This window comes from Vipera ursinii (genome assembly GCF_947247035.1).
Source record: "Vipera ursinii genome assembly, chromosome: 11".
NCBI classification, from domain to species: domain Eukaryota; kingdom Metazoa; phylum Chordata; class Lepidosauria; order Squamata; family Viperidae; genus Vipera; species Vipera ursinii.
In genome coordinates, this window is record NC_139524.1 from 17,420,708 (window position 1) to 17,433,598 (window position 12,891).

The window sequence follows — 12,891 nt, forward strand, 5'->3', positions numbered from 1 at the left end:
GAAGTAGAAAAAAAAAATGGGTGGACAGTGTCGTTATAACATTGAGCTACTAGAGGGAATTAGTTTTGTTTGCAACCCTGAATATTTTTAGGGCCTCTTAGAGAAACAAGGCTGGATAAGACCACATCCAGTTTTGGTCAACACATTAACAAAAAAGATGTTGAGACTTTGGGGAAAGTGCAGAGAAGAACAACTAAGATGATTAAAGACCTGGAAATTAAAACATGTGAAGAACCATTGCAGGAACAGGGTATGGCTAATCTGAAATAAGGAAAGATTGGGGTAACACGATAGCAGTGTTCCAGTATTTGAGGGGCTGCCACAAAGAAGAGGAGGACAAATTATTCTCCAAAGCACCAGAGGGCAGGACAAGAAACAACAGATGGAAACTAACCAAGGAGAGGAGCAACCTGGAACTAAGGAGAAACTTCCTAACAGTGAGGACAATTAACCAGTGGGACAGCTTGCCTCCAGAAGTTGTGGGTGCTTCATCACTGAAGGTTTTTAAGAAGTGACTGGACAGTCACTTGTCTGAAATGGTATACTATAGGGTTTCCTGCCTGAGCAAGAGCGTTGGACTGGATGACCTCCAAGGTCCCTTTCAGCTCTACTCTGACTGATCTTGGGTAGACAAAGCCATTTGGCCAATGGCAATCAGCTATATTATTGCAACCTACTGAATTATAACAACAATCCTATGGTAGTTCTCCAGTACCATATTATGGTGATTTTATTATGGTTTTACCTTAATTTAATATTTTATCTTGCATATTCTATTGTCCACATGCAACTCTTAGAAACGGGTAGATTCTCTGTCCTGGTTTTAAATGTAGGTTTGGCGGCATAAGGTAACACAACTGGAATCACGGCTTGTAATTCGATAGAAATGAGATATGTCTCTTAGTAAAGCTATTCCAGGCCTTTGGCAAGACTGCTTATCCTGCTGTGGATTAGGTAGTAAGATGGTCAGCGCAGATCAGAAATAAGCTATTTCAAGAGGGTCACATGCTACGTCCTTCTCTCCTAAATTGCAAAATCTTTCCTTTTTTAAAAAATTTCTCCTGAAGCCAGCTGGTTCAGTAACATAGGCCTGAAGTCTCCAGAGATGGTCAAAGTGACTTGAATGAACTGACCCAAGGGAGTCCCGACCAAGTGTCTCCAAAGGAAAAGTATCACTCCAGTTGGAGCCTATGAACCAGCCTCCAGTCTCACGATCAGCCTGGTTACTAGTAACACTGGGATCTGTAGAATTCTGGGAGTTGAAGTCCACACATCTTGAAGTGGCCCAAGATTGAGAAGCACTGGCCTAGAGCAGGGGTAGGCAACCTTGGCTCTTTTATGACTCGTGGACTTCGACTCCCAGGATTCCTGAGCCAGCCATGCTGAGAGGTTTCCAAGCTGAGGCCTGCTGGCTCAGGAATTCTGGGAGTCAAAGTCCACGAGTCATAAAAAAGCCAAGGTTCCCCACCCCTGGCCTAGGTGAAACCAGCGCTTCTAGGAGGAAATTGGTCCCACGGGTCTTTCGCAAGACAGGAGACTCTAGCTAGCGTTTCGCTTTCAGCACCTTTGCACCCTCCAGAGAGGAAAATGGCAGGGGAAGAAGAGGAAGGGAGAAGAAAAAGGAGATCTTCCCTTATTCCCCTCTAGCCAAAGCTTCCGCTTGCGAGCCTCTGCCGCTTCTGAATGAATGAATGTATGAATGATCTCAGATCCTATCAGGGCTAAGAATTGCAGTGTGGGGGGGGGAGGAGGAGGAGGAGGAGGAGGAGGAAGGGAGCAGCCTCCATCAATTATTTGCGACTGTCAGGAAGGAGATTGGGGGGGGGGGTATCCATCCCAGGCTTCCTAGAAAAGATGAGCTGATCTGCCGATCCTCTGAGCCACTGGATCACTTCCGTTGGGTTTGGGGGGGGGAGAGGAAGAGGAAGAGGGAGAGGGAGGAGGCTGCGATGGTGGTAGTGGGGGCGGGAAGAGGGGGGGAAAGACCCCTTTGCAAAGGCCCCTTCCCAAAGGCCCAAAGGCCGGCAGGCCTGGCCAGCCAAGCCTCCGCCCTCCTCCTCGCGCCCCATCCTCCCCAGCCGCCTCCCGCTCTCCAGGAAGGGCGCACTCTGCGGAGGAGGGCCGGCTCTTCCCTCCTTCTCTCTCCCTCCCCCCTCCCCTCGCCCAGCCCAGGCCTTCAAAGACTCACCTCCGGACGCCGCTCTCGCACCGGGATCCCGGTCGGCAGCCCTCGCCCGCCCGCCCGCCCGCCCGTCGCCTCCCGCCGCCGCTGCGCTCTCTCGCTCTCTCTCCTCCCTCTCTCCTTCTCTCTCTCTCTCTCTCTCTCTCTCTCTCTCTCTCTCTCTCCTTCTCTCTCTCTCTCTCTCTCTCTCTCTCTCTCTCTCTCTCTCTCTCTCCTTCTCTCTCTCTCTCTCTCTCTCTCTCTCTCCTTCTCTCTCTCTCTCTCTCTCTCTCGGGCGGCGGGGCGAGCGAGGCGGAGCGGAGCGGAGCTGCCGGCGCTGTCCGAGGTGCTGACGCGCTCGGGAGGGGCGGGGCTTGCCGGGGAAAGGGCGGGGCTTGTGGGTTTGTTTACCCGATTTTCAATAAGAAGGACTGTATGTAGCAGGCTGGGGGATTGGGGGGCGGGGGTGGTGGTGGTGGTCTTCAAGTAGAAAACTGGGAGGGGGTCACCAATGATGTAAAAAAAGATGTCGAGACTCTTAGAAAGAGCGCAGAGAAGAGCAACAAAGAGGATCCGGGGACTGGAGGCTGAAACATATAAGGAACGGTGGCTGGAATTGGGTATGTCCAGTTTAATGAAGAGAAGGAGGAGGGGGGACAGGATAGCAGCCTGTCAGGGGCTGCCCCAAAGAAGAGGGAGTCAAGCTCTTCTCCAAAGCGCCCGAAGGCAGAACAAGAAGCAACGGATGGAAACTAGTCAAGGAGAGAAGCAACCTAGAACTAAGGAGGAATTTCCTGACAGTGAGAACAATTAACCAGTGCCTCCAGAAGTGGGGAATGCACCAATACTGGAAGTGTTTAAGAAGAGATTGGACAACCATTTGTCTGAAATGGTATAGGGTTTCCTGCCTGAGCAGGGGGTTGGACTAGATGACCTCCAAGGTCCCTTCCAGCTTTATATTATTATTATTATTATTATTATTATTATTATTATTATTATTATTATTATTATTATTATTATTATTATTATTATTATTATCCCCCACCCTCCTTGACTTTCTGCAAGAGGGTGAAGACCTGGCGCTGCCAACTGCCATGGGTGCCTAATGGGAGAATGTCACACTGGAGATGGTCGGCCTGCTACCCAACCCCCAAATATTCTGCTCCCTTCCTTCCCATCTTTAGTGATACCTTGTATTTTACTGCAATTTTAAGGTGGTTGTATATAAGTCCTCGACTTACGGCCACAACAGAGCCCCAAGTTTCTGTTGCTAAGCAAGACATTGGCTAGGGTGAGTTTTGCCCCATTTTAGGACCTCTCTTGCCAGGGTGGTTCAACGAATCCCTGCGCTTGTTAAGTTTTTGGAGCACAGTTGTAAAGTGAATCTGGCTTCCCCCATGGGCTTTGCGTGTCAGAAGGTTGCACACGGGGATCGCATGACCCCTGGGATGCTGCCACCGTCATAACTATAAATCAGTTGCCAGGCGTCCAAATCTTGAGCATGTGACCGCTGGGATGCTGCAATGATTGTAAGCATGAAAAATGGCCAAGAGTCACTTTTTTCAGTGCTGTTGTAACTTTGGTTATTAAATGAATTGTTGTAAGTCGTGGATTACATATATGTATATGTATTTGTGTATGTGTATGTGTATGTGTATGTATATGTATATGTATATGTATATGTATATGTATATGTACATCTCTCTCTCTCTCTCTCTCTCTCTCTCTCTCTCTCTCTCTGTGTGTGTGTGTGTGTGTGTGTGTGTGTGTGTGTGTGTGTGTAAGCACCCCTGAGTCGCTGAGTCGCGACCACTAGGTGGCACACTTTACTTTCTGCATTCGTTTCTTACTCTGCATTACTGTCTCAATTATTTATTCAGTAAACTGGGACCAGAATTTCCATGGCTAAACTAGACAGTTAAATGGGTTTTGCCACCTTTGGCAACCTTCATTGCCACAATTGTTAAGTGAATCAATGCAGTTGTTAAGTTAGTCACACGTGACCCCGGGACGCTGCAACCATCATAAATACATGCCAAGTGGCCCAGCATCTGAATTTTCATCTTGTGACCAGGGGGATGCTGCAACAAGAAAGGGGTAAAAGGAAGGTGAAGGAAGGAAGGAAGGAAGGAAGGAAGGAAGGAAGGAAGGAAGGAAGGAAGGGAGGGAGGGAGGGAGGAAAGGGTAAAAAAAGGTGGAGGAGAGGGAGAGAAGGAGGAATGAAAGAAAGGAAGGAAGGGGGGAAAGAGGAAGGAAGAGAGGAAAGGGTAAAAGGAAGGCAGATAAGAGGGAGAGAAGGAAGGAAGGAAAGAAGGAAGGAAGGAAGGAAGGAAGGAAGGAAGGGTCAAAGAATTTTTTTTTAAAAACCCTAACTATAAGGAAGATAAAAAGAAAACACTGTTGTTCTGTGAAATATATTAAGTGATGTGATGAAAATTATTGGTTAAAGCTAGTTTGAAACATCTGACTCTCCGTGCGTGACTTTGGTCTGTTTCAAGGGTGGGAACAGTAACAGTTTGTCTCAAAATTCCTCCTGTTTCCATCTTAAAAAGAAAAAAGAAAACCCAGTCTCTCTCTCTCTCTCTCTCTCTCTCTCTCTCTCTCTCTCTCTCTCTCTCTCTCTCTCTCTCTCTCTGTGTGTGTGTGTGTGTGTGTAGAATGTGTACAGGAGAGATGCTACCCTTTTGTACAATTTCATCCACATAGGACCCAGATTGTTGAGAGGCAAATAGGCTGACTCTGTAAACCGCTTAGAGAGGGCTGCAAAGCACCATGAAGCGGTCTATAAGTCTAAGGGCTCTTGCTATTCCTATAATCTAGGGCAGCTTCAAGGCCAAATCTTGCCTGAAATCACGAAGATTCAGCTTTTGGCATAGTTTGGGGACCAGCAATGCCACTAAATACTAAATTTTGCATGCAAGTATTTATGTCCCAACCCCAACAGAAGGATAAAACATGCCACAAACAAGGAGATTTGATATTTTTTAAAAAAATACCGTCAGCTTTTTAAATTTTCTTTTAAGGCAAAGGTGAGGCAAAGCTAGGCCAGGTCAGGAAGGAAGGAGGCTGTTGGTTCGCCAGCTAACCAAGCCATTTCCTCTCCATCCTCCATTTTATTCCCTCCCTCTCATTTTCTCTAGCCTCTCCTCATTGAAACCAATCGAGTAATTCTCCCAGTCTCTTTATCCTCCCCCTCTGCCAGTTGCATCCCCCCAAATCCATCCAACCCCCCAATCTTGTCTAGGGTTTTTTTTGTGGGGAGGGGAGAGGGGGTGGGGGGTTTGCTAGAGCTAATTTCAGCTTTTCTTCCTTCTCAGATAAGGGAGACCTAGGCTGTTGTCCTCTATCCAATAAGCTGACAGAATAATGAATGACTCTGGATGGCAATTAGAGGATGAAGCTGCTAATAATGAAATTCATTTACATTTTAAGCACTGCGGAAAAAGATAGAAGGGGAAGCAGACTGGAAAGCCAGGCTGGGTATCATTAGCACACACACACCCCCACTCCTCCTCCTCCTCCTCCTTCCTAAATTGCTCGCCTTATGGAGGGAAAGCGCCCAACCAGTCGGATTCAGTGAGGTGGAAACTGTTTAACATGAGTGTGGCCCGTTGTCCTTCTTTAGCAGGCTGCAAAAAAAGGGGGGGGAATAAGCCAGGTGATGCTTAATGAGCCTCCTTGTGGGGTGGAGAGTGGGTGGAAATTGCTAGCCTAATGGAGGAGGGACAAAATGGGGATACGCACTGAATGGGTTTCCATCTGGGGGTGGGTGTAAGTTAGACGCCGGGCCAACAATTTGCTCACCAATGATATAATCGGGAAATAAAGATGATTCTCTTTTTTCTTTTTTTTTCTTTTTTTTTTTGAGTCCTTGTTGCTTCTCTGATTTTGCAAATATTGCGTCACGCAACTAGATAACGTCCTCATCCCTTTTGACCTTCCATTTTAAAAATCTTTAACTATATGTACAGGTGTGTGTGTGTTTGTGTGCGCGTGTGATAAGAGGGTAGATGGGATCAGCAGAAAAGAAGGGAGAGTTTGGCTCCACCCACTTGGCTCTGGTCCCACCCTCATTCTTTTTAGCCCCACCCACTCCAGACAGATTCCATAGCCCTCTTGAGACATGCCATCTGGAAAAGTTTCCTGCCAGCTCCACCTATTCTCTGCCTGCGATTTTGCAGCTGAAATCTGTTCTGTGTCTATTGTGTTGCAACAATAAAACTAAAAATGGATTCTTCAATCAATCTTTTTTTTAAAAAAAGAAAAAAAAGAAAAATCAAAAATCAGACGGCCGTTGCACAAAGTGGTTATTTTTCCTTGAAATATTAAAGAACTGTGGTCATCCCTACACATCATCAAGGATTGCTCAGTTGGTGAGGGGAAAGAACCGTAGGCAGCGTGAGATGGAGAAAGATTTCCCTGGAAATTAGTTTTTAACAGAATAACAGAGTTGGAAGGGACCTTGGAGGTCATCTAGTCCAACCCTCTGCTAAGGCAGGAAACCCTGAAATACCATTTCAGACAAATGGCTGTCCAGTCTCTTCTTAAAAACTTCCAGTGCTGGAGCACACACAACTTCTGGAGGCAAGGAGTTCCACTGGTTAATTGTTCTAACTGTTAGGACATTTCTCCTTAGTTCTAGGCTAGATCTCTCCTTGATTAGTTTCCAGCCGTTGCTTCTTGTCCTGCCTTCAGGTGCTTTGGAGAATAGCTTGACTCCCTCTACTTTGGGGCAGCCCCTGAGGTATTGGAACGCTGCTATCATGTCCCCCTTAATCCTTCTCTTCATTAAACTAGACATCCCCAATTCCAGCAACCGTTCTTCGTATGTTTTAGCCTCCAGTCCCCTAATCCAGTGGCGTAGCGTGGGGGGCGCAGGGGGGGCCAGCCGCACCGGGCGCAACATCTGGGGGGGCGCTCGCACTCGCAGCTCTCTGCCCCTGCCTGGCTCACACACTCTCTCTCACTGCAGTGCTGGCTGTGCGAATCCGATCCGAGCCGCTGGGTCGCCGCCCACTGTGGAGGGGGGGGTGCCAGGTGTACGGTGCGGTTAGGGGGCGCAAATTACTTGCCTTGCCCCGGGTGCTGACAACCCACGCTACGCCACTGCCCTAATCGTCCTTCTTGCTCTTCTCTGCACTCTTTTCAATGTCTCATCATCATCATTACTGCGGCAGTCAAAACTGGATGCAATATTCCAAGTGTTTTGTAAGAGCTTGCTCAGTTTGTCCTTGAGACACACAGCGGGGTGGGGGGTGGGGTGGGGTCTTCCCCAAAGAGCTTTGCCCTTTGCCCTTCAGCATTTTAAATGGCATTTCTCAAAATGTGCCCCTCTCAAACAACCACAAAGGATCCTTTTCGGCTGGAGGAGGTAGGAGATGCAAAGTCAGCCTCAGCCATTTATGCGCCTGTTTTTAAGAGGGATAACTTGGATATTACTTCTTCTTTCAAAAGCAATTGCTTTATAAATTCCCTTTTTGCTATCATCCACCTAGCAATTTGTCTCCATCGGCGGCACGGATGGAAACCACTTTACATTTCTTGTTTAAGCTGACAGCTTCACGCTCCCTCCCTCCCTTCCTCCCTTCCTTTCCTTGATTGTGGTATATCAATAAACCATTGAATTCGCTTCTGGTATAATCTCATGTTCACCATCTCCCTTCCGTGTGCACCCTGCATAATTATTTATTTAGCAAATTTATAGCGCTGCCTTTTTACAAAAAGGGACACTGGGTGGCTGGCAAGCAGAGTAGCAATTAAAAGCAGGGCGCAATCAAGAGGCATCAAACAAAAATGTGCAATATATTTATACATGTTACAGCTGGTCTCTCCTCATTACATCTAACACAGACAAAAGGAGCATTTTTTAAGAAAAAATGCATCGGCAGTGCATAAACTCAGCTCAGCTTAGAAGTGGAGGAGCTGAGCCAATTTACTGGCAAGTGTACAAGACGGTGGTATTGGCTTGTCTTAAAAATGGGGATTAGCGGTAATATCAGTAGCAGTAGTAAAATTTAGTAATATCCCAAATAGCTTAGCATACGCATATAGAGAGACCAATTGGAGATGTTTTGTACACAGCCATTCCGATGGTTCCAATGAACTCCGAGACTCAGTTGCTGACTGAAATGTAGGTCAAGCACGCTATGCAAGCACCGTGCTTTGTCAAAACAAAGACTATATCATTTTTATTTATTTGGATTGTAAATGCTTTGCATTTAAAGCAGCCTTCCTCAGCCCACAGTTGTGCTTGCTATGTGCAGTGGGAGTTGTCATCCGGCATATCGCCCAAGCATCGGATTAGAGAAGGCCATGCATAAGAGAGTTGGAAGGGGACCTTGGAGGTCACCTAGCCCAGCCCCCTGATCAAGCAGGAGACCCTATGCCATTTCAGACAAATGGTTGCCCACTCTGTTCTTCAAAACCGCCAGTGTTGGAACACCCATAACTTCCGGAGGCAAGTTGTTCCCCCTGATTGTTCTAGCTGTCTGGAGATTTGTCCTTAGTTCTAGGCTGGTTCTCTCCTTGATTAGTGGTGGTTAAAAATGATTTGCTGAATAAATCAGGACTGATTCGGTTCACACAAACTGAAGCCAATCACTTGCAAGTCACGCTGGCTGAAAACTCAGAAAAATGCTAACCCAACAGTCAAGCCAAACCATGTTGTGGAGATGAAGGAGAGCACTGGGTTGTTTTGACATTTATCTGAAAATGCCCCAATTCCGTCCTAGTACTCAGCAGTCAAAGGGGAGAGATTTACAATCTCTGGGAGGCATAAAAACAGTCCTCAGAGCTCCATGAAGCTGATATACTCAATTGAAAAATCAATATCCTGCACCGTTTATCCATCTTTCAACTGTTTCTCCTTAGCCCGGAGTGCTGCAAGTCCATCAAGAAGCCTTATATAAATTTAGTCACAGGAATGATTTCCCACCCCCACCCCCTTTTTTTTTCTTCTGGGATAGGAACAACAATGATAACCTTGGATCAATCAATCTCTTTGTTGCCCGAGGAGAAGATATCTTTCACAAAATGTATATCACAGTTTGTCTGAAACCTCACCATTACAATTTGGCCTTGAGTGGTTTCCGATAGAAGAGAAAATATTTGTAGCTCAGGATGGAACTGTGGCATCCTGGGGGCTTTCTGCGTTGGGTGTTTTTCTTGCAGACGTTTCAGGACCCAACTAGCTAACATCATCAGTGCTAGAAGGGAGAGGGGTCTGCAGAGGAGAATGAGGTTCTTGGCTCCTTCTGAGCTTGGTTGTTTTCTTGCAGGTGTTTCATTACCCATCATCATCAGGGCTAGAAGGGAGTGAGGTTTGTGGGGGGGTAGGGAGGAGGAGGAGGAGGAGGAGGAGGAGGAGGAGGAGGAGGAGGAGGAGGAGAACGATGACGACGATGACTGTGGGGTCCTTGGTACTGTCTGAGCTTGGTTGTTTTCTTGCAGATGTTTCATGACCCAATTAGGTAACACCATCAGTGCTAGAAAGGTTTGTGGGGAGGAGGAGGAGGAGGAGGAGGAGGAGGAGGAGGAGGAGGAGGAGGAGGAGGAGGAGGAGGAGGGTTTACTCTCAGTTGACCTCAGAAGGTGAGAAGCTCTTCCTCCTCCAGGGAGCGCAGGTCTTGAAGAGTGCCACCAAGCCAGGAGACAAGTCCCACCTCCAAGCCCGAAACAAAGGACTTCTCCTAAGGGCAGAGGATCCGACTTTCCAGACTGGCGACTCGTAGCCAAGGGCTCCAAAGAGAGAGTGGACAAGGCTAAACCATCACACACACACACTTGGCCAAGCCCATAGCCCCTATCCCCACATAGCCAGACGCTTCCAGCCTTCTGGCTAGGCAGACCAACCCCCAGCACCAGCCCTCGTCCTACCCTGCCGGGTCGCCCGCTGGTTGGAAGGGTACCTTTCCTGGAGCCCTGCCACCCCCTCCCCAGGCAGAGGGCTCCCTCCCGGGAGGCGGGGAGAGGGCGACGACGACGCCTCCGCGGCAGGGACCGCCGCCGCTGCCGCCTGCACTTTGCTGACACCGACGATTCCCAGTTGCGCACCGCCCGCTCGTCCTTGAGCCGGAGCAGACTCGGGCGCCGCCGAGCGAAGCGGCGAGAGCGCGCCGGGACGTTGGCCGGGAGCCGGGCGCCGAGGAAGGAAGGAAGGAAGGAAGGAAGGAAGGAAGGAAGGAAGGAAGGAAGGAAGGAAGGAAGGAAGGAAGGAAGGAAGGAAGGAAGGAAGGAAGGAAGGAAGGAAGGAAGGAAGGAAGGAAAGTCTGACCGGGACCCCCGTCCTGGCGCTCAGCCGCGCCTCGACGGAGGCAGAGAAGTCGGACGGACGGGCGGACCGGCTCTGCTCCCCGGCCAGGGAACGCTGAACGGGACGCTGGAAAAGACGTGGGAGTTGGATAGCGCGCTCTCCCCGGCTCCCTCCGTGACACCTGCCTCCCCTCGTTGCTGGACGGCTGGAGGAACCGACGTCGGTCCAGGATGAAGCCGAGAAGGCTACGGAAGGTGCGAGCGGCCGGCGAGACGCAGCGGGCGGAAAGTCGGGTTCCCCACCGCCTTCCAGGCAGAGCAAAGCGCCGGAGATCGCCAGAGCTTCGGGCCGCTTCTCGGTGATTCTTTCCCTTGAGAAGCCTTGGCGCGGTTGGGGTCCTCAGCGAGACTCTTCTTCCTAGGGTCTGAGATGCAGCTGGGAGATGCCGAGCCGGGGGGAACCTCGTCCCTGACCGAGGGTCCTCTGGTGATGACCCAAAGGATGAGTTCTGGAGCAGCGGAGGAGGCCACTGCCGCCCTCCTCCCCGCTGGACCCCCGGCCGTCCAGTCCAGGATGGAGAACTTCAGGAAGGTGAAGACCTCAGAGCAAGGCAGCCCCTTGCCCTTCCCTGACTTGCAGCCCCACGTGGTGGAGATGAAGGTGAAGGAGGGCAGCAAAATCCGGAACTTGATGGGCTTCGCCATGGCCAGGATGGAGAAGGAGGAGATCCGTCAGATTGTCTTCAGCGGCTGTGGACGGGCGGTCACCAAAACCATCACTTGCGTGGAGATCATGAAGAGGAAGTTGGGAGGTCTCCACCAGGTCACCAAGCTCCAGTACCGGACCTTGGTGGAAGTGTGGGAGAACCAAGGACCGAGGGCCGAAGGACCTCCTGAACACCTCACTGTCCAGAAGAATGTGCCCTCCATCTACATCCTCTTGTCCAAGGACTTGGTGGACCCCAATCAGATGGGCTACCAAGCTCCCAGCCCTCCTGCCAGCCTCTGGGCTGACAGCAGGATCTCCCCCAAGGCAACCAAGAGACGATTGATTGTGCCCCACGAAGAGGACTAACCCAGCCATGCAGCCCAACAACAAGAACTCTGGGAGGACGTGACTTGGGGATTTTGACTCACTTGCACATGTGTGTGTTCCTTCAGCCTTCGGCAAATGTGAAAAGAATAGTCCAAGCCATCTGCCAGCCTTACAAGGACAACTGGTTGAATTTGCAATTTACATTTAGAGATGCTTTGCAAAGAGAAGGTGGGTTGCAAACAGAGTTGGTGTCACTTCTGACTTAACGCCTCATCTTGCATTGAACTGGCGTATAGAATAGCAGAGCTGGAAGGGACCGTGCAGGTCTTCTAGTCCAACCCCGCTGCTCAGGCAGGAAACTTTAGACCATTTCAGACAAGGGGCTGCCCAGTCTCTTCTTGAAAGCCTCCAGTGATGAAGCACCCACAACTTCTGAGGGGAAAGCTGTTCCACGGGTCAATTGATTGGGGATTATAGAATTACAGAATAACGGAGATGGAAGGGACCTTGGAGGTCTTCCAGCCCAACCCCCTGCTCAAGCATAGGCAGAAGGAAAACGTAGCTTGATCCAACTGTTACGTTGTCCCCAGTGCTGACTTGGTTGTCTGAGTGATTTAAAGCCCATGGAAGGTATACTACTTTGATCTGGATGGTGAACAAAGCCAAATTTAGGTGGACCGTAGATGTGAGATAGAGCTGAGATGGAGAGCAGGGGGGTGGGGTGGGGGGGAAAGAGACTCTTTATTTTGCAGATGCCCCCAGCAGAATGACAGAGCAGCTAAAGAAGGAAACATTGAAGGTACCCAGTGCTGAAGAGCCATAGGTAGCACATATGAGACAAGCTTATGCAAAGGAGCTTATTTTAACCGCACAGAAGTCAGAGAAGAAAACATTTTGCAGAATGCCTGGAAATTTGTTACTTTTTGTTCCTATGGAAAGTTGCATGAACACATTGTCCATGACACAATACAGTATACTGTGCTTGTCTAAAGGACTTATTTGTTTCTCAGTAGGGGGGAAAAAACAACCCTGGTTGAGACAAGAGGAGATTCACACATTGTGGGTAATGGCAGGGTTTTCTTTGGTTTGGGGCTCAGGGTGTTCTGTAAACCGTGGTTTGTAAAACAGGGGTTCAGAGTTGGACTCTTCTGCACACCCCGCCAGTTGCGGTTGGTTCAGTAAAGTTTGATTGAACAAGCCATGATTGAATGTACCTTACCAAAGTTCTACTTTTTTGGCCCCATTCCTTTGTGGGGGGGATGGCTGAGAAGGGACTGATGGTTATGCCAGCTATGGGGAAAACAGCCAGGGAGGTTTCCCCCATCCATGCTTTTTTTCATCATGACGTTCCATCTTCTTTAGCTGCTGGGCTCCAGAGCCATTGGACCCTCCCACTGATGGTCACGGTGAGTTTGTCCTGGCAGAGCTTTCCCTGACGTCACTC

At 49.2% G+C, this 12,891-nt stretch overlaps 1 protein-coding gene across 1 annotated transcript; it reads left to right on the plus strand.

Moving 5' to 3' along the window:
• Nucleotides 1-10,841: 10,841 nt before the first annotated feature.
• Nucleotides 10,842-11,486, plus strand: RPP25 (ribonuclease P/MRP subunit p25; the record flags this gene model as incomplete). The annotated part of the gene is made up of 1 exon (XM_083371144.1): nucleotides 10,842-11,486. The coding sequence occupies one exon, from the start codon at nucleotides 10,842-10,844 to the stop codon at nucleotides 11,484-11,486; it is 645 nt and encodes a 214-aa protein (XP_083227270.1).
• Between the last annotated feature and the right edge of the window lie 1,405 nt (nucleotides 11,487-12,891).